We start from the raw sequence: 8,080 nt of genomic DNA, 5'->3' as shown, positions 1-8,080 counted from the left end.
AGGCCATCTTCAAAGGCCATCAAGTGCCGACATATGTAAAATTGGCTGAATTCCCTCCCTCTTGGACTATATTCCCCTTGACCTTACCCACTTCTGGAGCTGTCTGGACTTTCATGTCAAATTTACACTTTGTTTATGTTAGGCTAAATTTGTTCCCAGGACTTTTTTTCACCCTCTTTATAAAACATTGTGACTCATGATCAGCTAGGAATAAAAAAAGGGAGGGATAGGAGGCCTAAACTTTTATAAAATCTTTGAATCTGTTAGCTTAACTTAGCAGGAATAAAGAAATAAGCTGATCTAAAATGTCAAAAAAGTTTCTGGGTGCCAATAATTATTTCTTGCCTTTGGCTGTTCTGAATATAGGTAAGAGAACATAATCGGCTACATAGTACTGTACTATAACAGGTTTATAATACTTTTCACATAAATAATACATGAAACACAGACACAAAAATAAAACATTTTTAATCTTACAGTACAGTACCTTGATAAGTACAGTAGTGCAGTACAGCAGCTGGCATACAGGGGCTGGCATGGAGTGAACAGGCAAGAAGAGTTACTGACTGGAGGAGAGTGAGGAGGTGGGAGATGGCAGAGCTGAAGGATCGTTAGCAACAGGAGATGGAGGGCAAACTGCAATTTCACTCATGCCTGATGTTGATAGAATGCATGTTTGGATTTTTGAAAATTCACACTTGAAGGCTTGTATGTAGAAGACTTCCTGTCTATTATTTTAAGAAGAATGGTAGTGGTATTTTCTGGTTGGAATCATCCTATCACCCCACCTAATTACCAGTCATGCCTCTTTAAAGCATACCCTATTTTAGTTTCCTTTATTATATATGGGAAGGGGGTGCATATAACACCTATCTTAGATAGGTAGCTCAGCTGGTAAAGGACCTGCCTGCAATGCAGGAGACCCTGGTTTGATTCCTGGGTCAGGAAGTTCCCCTGGAGAAAGGATAGGCTACCCACTCCAATATTCTTGGGCTTCCCTGGTGGCAAAGATGGTAAAGAATCTGCCTGCAAGGTGGGAGACCTGGGTTTGACCGCTGGGCTGGGAAGATTCCCTGGAAGAGGGTATGGCAACACACTCTAGCATTCTTGCCTGGAGAATCCCCATGAACAGAGGAGCCTGGCGGGCTAGTCCATGGGGTTGCAAAGAGTCAGACATGACTGAGCGACTAAGCACAGCATAGCACAGCTTAGATTGACTACGGAGATTAAGTTAATGCATGAAAAGCACTTAAGTATTGAATAACTATTAGCTATGATTATGAATATTATTATTAATGATTATGATTAAGATTGAAACCCTAATGGTATGACCAGAACAGTAGGACTAAATTATGTTAGCCCTGGTCTGAGGTGGTTGCATGCATGCTAAGTCACTTCAGTTGTGTCTGATTCTTTGTGACCCTATGAACCATAGTCTGCCAGGCTCCTCTGTCCATGCGATTCTCAAGAATACTGGAGTGGGTAGCCATGTCCTCCTCCAGGAAATCTTCCCGACCAAGGGACTGAACTCCGAGTCTCCTGCATTGGTAGGTGGGTTCTTTACCACTAGCGCTATCTATCTACCATTAAATGCCTTTGTCAACCATTCTTCAAATATCAGAACACTTTAGGGATGTTAGCCAGGGGCAAAAATTTCTGCTTCACCATAGTCTATAAGACCTAGAGTTTGAAAGATGCCCCAAGGGGCCAGATGAGCATTCAGAGTAAGGAGATGTTTACTGTAACCCAGCCTACTAATTCCAACTTCTACTAATTCAGCAAGTGATCTTTTCAAAGAGAAGTCTAGTATTCAAGAATTCTCTGTGTCTGCTTATAAATTCCCTGCAGCTAAACACTAATACACAGTGTTTGGGAGATAACACCTTTTTGAAGAATAATTATTCATGAAAAAGCGTAACAGTCTTTTTTTGCACTCTGTAATTATAAATGATGTACAAGTAGTTCTTGAATTGCTGGATAGTTATAAACTGTGAAGTTCAATAACAAGTTAGGTGTCAGAATGTTGGGTGTCCTGTGTATACATCTCCATTGAAGTTGGTGGCAGTTTCTGGGCACAGTCACATCAATAATGCCCATCCATAGGTAGTTTACCAGGTTAAATAACTGTGATTCTGGGTGTAATTGCCCACTTGTTACCCTAAGAGTAATTCCAGACAGGAGAATAACAGGATGAAGGGACCTGTGTTACTGCTGCCTATAAAAATAAATAAGATCCTTAGGGTTTAATTAGAGGACTAACAATTACACCTAAAGCATGTTAATGTTCAAATAGGAACATTGGACATCTGGAAGATGAGTCCAGATTTGGTCACTTGCCTGTAGGAAACTACATCCAAGAAATGGTGAGTGTCCAATGGAGCAGCAATGCTCACATTTGGCATTTGCACACAGGCAGAAATGACAAAGGTGAACGTAAGCTGGTCTGAGAAATAGAGTAATTCAGGGGAGATAAATGGGAAATGGGGCTTCCCTGATGGTTCAGCTGGTAAAGAATTCAAACACAATGCAGGAGACCCGGGTTCGATCCCTGGGTTGGAAAGATCCCCTGGAGAAGGGAATGGCTACCCACTCCAGTAATTTGCCTGGAAAATCCCATGGACAGAGGAATCTCATGGGCTGCAGACTATGGGATCACAAAGAGTCAGACACAACTGAGCAACTAACACGCATGCAAACACAAAAGGGGAAGTGTACTTAAAATCCCAAGGAATCCAGGATTATGGCAGCTTCTTTGACCCTAACACAAAAAGACGTCATTTGGAAGGAAGAACAGGTACATAAAAATGTTCTTCCTTCATAATAACACACATGGCCCCTGGAACTCAACCACACAAGATGCCAGCTGGCATCAGAGAGTCCACTGAAGAAAAGAATGTCTACAGGGCCTCTAATGGTTACAGAGGCTCTATAGAAAGGGTCAGGAAAGGAACTTTTACAGCGTAAGATATAGAACAGCTTTTTTTTTTCTTTCCCACACTTCTTGGCATGTGGGATCCAGCTCCCTACCAGGGATTGAACCCAGGTCCCCTGCAGTGGAAGTATGTGTCCTAGCCGCTGGACCACTAGGGAATTCTCAGAAGAGTTTTGATAGAGAGCACTGTGTATCATTTTCTTCCTCTCACCCCTCTGCTCTATCACCAATGTCAATATATATATATGAATGATTGTGCATATATATATGATTGCATATGTATATTATATGATTGTGTGTATATACACAGAGTATATTCCATAGTTTAAAGTGCATCAGAGATGCTAATAAGAGAGACAGGATCCTTGTTTCCACCTTCTTCCTTCCAAGTTATGAACAGAAAGGTTTTTTGTTTGTTCTTTATATGGTTTCAAGAGTAACTTTGAGAAAACTGCCTCTCCCCTTTATATCAAGATCCCATGTAAAACAAGTTTTGTGTAGTTTAGGCATAAAATGTTAGGCTTCTTGGCATATTTTTTGTTCTTTCGCTCTTTTCCTCCATAAAAAGCTAAGCTCAATGTCGCTAAGTGACTGGGAATCCTCTCTACACGGTATAGCAAAAGCTAAATGATACCATTTAGATGACTCGAGTAAAACTCCTCAAAGACAGAGAGCACAGCTTAAGTGCATGGTTTAGAGGCAAGAGTAAATGGAGTGGAAAAGTAGTAAAAGTTGGGTTTTAGAAGGTTTAGTACTTATGATCTGGCGGCCCATTGCAGTTCCCCTCTCCTCAGGAGACAGATGGAATGGGGCACGCGAGTGTTAAGAGGGAATCAATTCATGAAAACTCAGCCATGAAATGGAAAGTCAAAATGAAATAAGCATGAGTGTAGCTATGTTGGTCTATTAATATTCAAATATTAATACCTCCCTTTCTTGGAGAGACATTGCTCAATATTTACTGACAAGAAAAAAAGTTGGAGGAGAGGAATGCATTCAAGAAAAGTGTTTGAACAGGGTTTGAATGTGTGGTTTGCTTAACTCTGTGTAACTGTCAGCCAATTAAATTTCCCATCCAAGTGCATCTACCAATTTAGGGTCTCTTGGAAAAAATTTCCAAAATGCATTACAACTTTTCATAGGGGTGACACACAGTCCTATTTTCCTAAGACTCTGACTATATGAATACAATAGTATTTGATTCTGTTAGTAGAGAATAAACTTGAAAAGAAAAATATCTTATTTTGTTTATGCAGAAGCCTATTAAAAACAACATTTCTAGGGGCTCTCCTGTTTATTCTCTAGAATGTAATCTATCTTTGAAGTGGTATATTAGTTTTTAAAAAATCATTCCCAAGCTGAATAATTAGACAAAAGCTATTCTTAGAGTGCATTTCCATCTAAAGCTATGCACATGATGCTTTGATTCAAGTAGTGTTCTTATAAAACGTTGTTATTGTTTGAGGTCTATATTCAGAGTGGCAACTTTTGTTTTTGATGCTATTCTTATAAAACTTTGTTATCATTTGAGATCTATATTCAGAGTGGCAACTTTTGTTTTTGATGATTATTCCATCCTGAAACAATTTCCCCTCTACCCAATTAAACCAGAATGAGGAGCACATTTGTATCTGATGAAGCTTAAACTTCTCCATCTTGGGCTTCAAAAGGGAAGACCTTTAGTGATGACATTCATTTTGTCTCTGCAATGGGCCCAAAGAAAATGGAATGAATTCCCTTAAGTTCTTCTGGAAGTGGAAGGTTGCTTTTGTTGCTTTGATCTTAGCATGTTGTGCATTTTTTATTGGCTGTCGAATATAAAAAGCCATTGCCTCGTCTGGTTTTTCTGTTATATTCTCATATTGTAAATCACATAATGCCTTCCAATCTAAAGTAAAACATTCAGGTCCAAAATGCCATTTCAGAATTGATTTATCATTACAGTTGATGGAAACATTTCCAGGGGTGTAAGAAAACTATCCAATGTTTGATTCATATGCCACAGACTGCTAAAAATATCTCCATGCGCTTTAGACAACAGATTCCAGGATGGAGACAGAGACTCATGCTATTTTTGATCGTTTTTCCTACCCTTGAAAGAGGCAGTTGTAGCTTATGTAGCAGCTGGCTGGGTTATTGCTTCTATAATATAATCCACAATGCAAAAGCAGCTCTTTCCCAAACATTCTAGAGTAACTGAAGTTGTTTACATGTCTCTGTTAGGTAATTTTCCTATAACTTTGTGCCAATTGGTTTCATAATATTTGGTAAAAATCTTCATTCAATCAAGACAACTGCACTTAGTTAAATTTTTTTCATACAGAGAATTATAGGAAAGTTACAGCCAGCTGATTTGAGGCCATCGGCATAAAGTCAATACAGAGTTTTAGAAAAAGAAAGCAAACTACAAAAATGGAGTTGTATAATTAAACATCAAATAGTCCAAGTAATAAAAGTCATAGATTAACTGTCTCTCAGTTCTAGTCAGATCCTTTAAATACTGTCCCACCACCTGAGCGTTGGTTCTTTTATCAGAAGAGTGCCTGTCTTTAAAGTTGGGAAATTTCAGTTCTTTTGGAGCTCCGATCAGCTGTAAAAAGTAATTGGCGTCTTCTTCCAAAGTTTCAAATTTCCCTACAAAATCGTAGTGGATCAAACAGGGATAGCAGAGTTTGCTGACCTTTTCCCAGTGAATGTCCATTCCTACAGGACGGTGCGAGTCCAGCAAATAATGGATGAACTCTTTGAATTTGACTCCAGATCCATTATTTAATGCTTCTTCACAGGCATTCGGCCGATATTTCTTTATAATTGCCTTTCCAAATACTGGATGGTAATAACTATTGGGGTGTTCAAATTTGTCCCTAAATGCTGACACTAATCTTTCCATGGGATCACGAACAAACACAGCTTTGGTGTAGGTGTTTAAACGACTATAAATCCCTTTTAAGTCAAAGCTGTCAAGCTTTTTCAAGTGCTTCCCGTAGTGAACAGCATCATGGGAGATGTTGTCCGCAGAGGGGGCCAAGCCGTTGAGCACCATCAGAATTCGCTTCCAGTTGGAGCAGCCAGCCTTGGGTACTTCACAATATAAGATCTTGTGTTTATCTTCTACGTAGATCCTGGAGACCATGTGAAAAACGTGAGATTGAGGACGACTCACCCCACCGTATTTCTTGCAAAATTCCCGAAGGAAAGACCTACGTTTTTCTTGAGTTGCATCAATTCTCTTCCATTTGCTGTCTGTGACTAAGCTTTTATTTAAAGGGCGAATGTCCACCGACCAATTTGTTTCGCTGAACTTCCTGAAAAGGATCTTCGTCCCTTGCTGTTTTTCAATCAACTGAATTGTTGGTGACCCTGGGTTCCTGCGCAAAGCTGGAGCCTCTCCTTGGGAGTGGTTGGTCTCCGTGAAGACCCTAGTAGGCCTCTTGGAGTTGAGTAGATTTTCCGGTTTATCCTTGGGAACCTCGAGCATGTGGGACTTGGGGTTCTGTTAAAATAGAGAATGGGAAATGTTGAAAGAACATTCACAAACATGGGTATATTGATAAGGAGCTTAACACAATTGCTTTAAAATGCTATCCAGGGGGTCACATTTCATGTAAGCTGTCAGAACAATTTAGCAAAGCATGCAGAATATGTGGTTCATAGGCTTCTTCACAGAAAATGTAACAAGGAAAAATGGTATCCAGGAACTTTGAACTGAAGCTTCACATTGTACAGTATATGTAATTGGGTTGTTATTATGTTATTCATTTAATGTTCATGTGGTATATTACTTTAACAGATATTCTCATGCAAAATTATCTGTATATTATTGGGATAAAACTACTAGTTGTTTTTTAGAATTTATTTATTTGGCTGTGTCAGATTTTAGTTGCAGCATGTGGGACCTTTGTTCCGTCATGCAGGCTCAGTAGTTGCAGCATGGATTTAGTTGCCCCGTGGCATGTGAGATCTTAGTTCCCTGACTGGGGATTGAACCTGCATCCTCTGCATTGCACAGTGAATGCTTAACCACTGGATCACCAGGGAAGTCCCCAACTACTGATTATTGATTTGAATCTATGGTCACAGTAAGTTTGTTATTATTTTTGTACCATCTTTGCATCTGTGGCTGTCAATTATATAATCTTGTGCATGTGTGCATCTTCAGTTACTTCTGTTGTGTGATCCTAAGGACTGTAGCCAGCCAGCCAGGATCACTCTTTGTGATCCTAAGGACTGTAGCCAGCCAGGCTCTTCTATCCATGGATTCTTCAGGCAAGAATACTGGAGTGGGTTGCCATTTCCTCCTCCAGGGGATCTTCCTGACCAAGGGATCAAACCTGCATCTCTTTGTGTCTCCTGCATTGCAGATGGATCCTTTACTGCTGAGCCACCAGAGAAACCCCCTACAATCTTACAAAATGCAAGAAAAGTATACACAAGATAGAAAGGAAAAAGCCCTGAATTTTCTATCTTAACTTTGCCTGTAATGCAATAAAATATAACTCCATCATTCTGTAGGTCAATGATTCTTGAGCTATTGAAGAGTGTGTGACTTTCAAGCATGGACTTAGTGCATCTGAATGTAGATACAAAATGTAGCTGTATTTGGATTGAGATTTTTGTTATTTTTTTGGGGGGGTATTCTATAATGTGCATGATATTTCAGAGTCATAAATTATAACCTAAAATTGTAGCAAGGCCAATTATAAAAGTCTAATGGCCACTTCAGTTTTCCAGGCACTTGCAAAAACTAATAAATGATTTTTTCCCCCTTGGAAAATGTTTTATTTTTCTAAAATTCATTTATCACAATAATTTCATAGTATCATACAGTTTCATTCATGTATGAGACCTTCCCTCTTTCCTAAGTGAAGAAAGACTAGGGAATCCAGAAATGTCTACTTGATGTCCTGCGATACAAAACTGTATCAAAAGTAGGATGAGAATTTAGTTCTCTTGGTGGGATGGTTCAGCTCACTTACCATCTGTTCTTCATCTGAACATATCCTTCCTACAACTCTCAGAAGTGACTTGATAAAGGAAGTCGGGAGACAGGGTTTACAAGGTGGCTTCCTCTAGTGACAAAATTTTTAAAAACCTTGACTTTTACCCTGGGTAAACTACAGAGGCTTTGGAGAGTTCTGAGCAAAGAAG

General features: G+C 39.4%; 1 protein-coding gene across 3 annotated transcripts in view; it reads right to left on the bottom strand.

Annotated features, from left to right (window-relative positions):
• Nucleotides 1–4,703: 4,703 nt before the first annotated feature.
• Nucleotides 4,704–8,080, bottom strand: part of CHST9 (carbohydrate sulfotransferase 9) — a 282,625-nt gene continuing 279,248 nt past the window's right edge. For all 3 annotated transcript variants that reach the window (XM_043444056.1, XM_043444057.1, XM_043444058.1), the window contains one exon: nt 4,704–6,425. In XM_043444056.1, coding sequence (XP_043299991.1) covers nt 5,337–6,425 — 1,089 coding nt within the window. In that variant the 3' untranslated portion in view covers nt 4,704–5,336. The remainder of the gene's footprint in view (nt 6,426–8,080) is intronic.

The sequence above is a fragment of the Cervus canadensis genome, chromosome 23, assembly GCF_019320065.1.
Source record: "Cervus canadensis isolate Bull #8, Minnesota chromosome 23, ASM1932006v1, whole genome shotgun sequence".
Classification (NCBI taxonomy): Eukaryota; Metazoa; Chordata; class Mammalia; order Artiodactyla; family Cervidae; genus Cervus; species Cervus canadensis.
The sequence above is the reverse complement of the archived record's forward strand: the minus strand, read 5'-3'. Positions and strand labels throughout refer to the sequence as shown.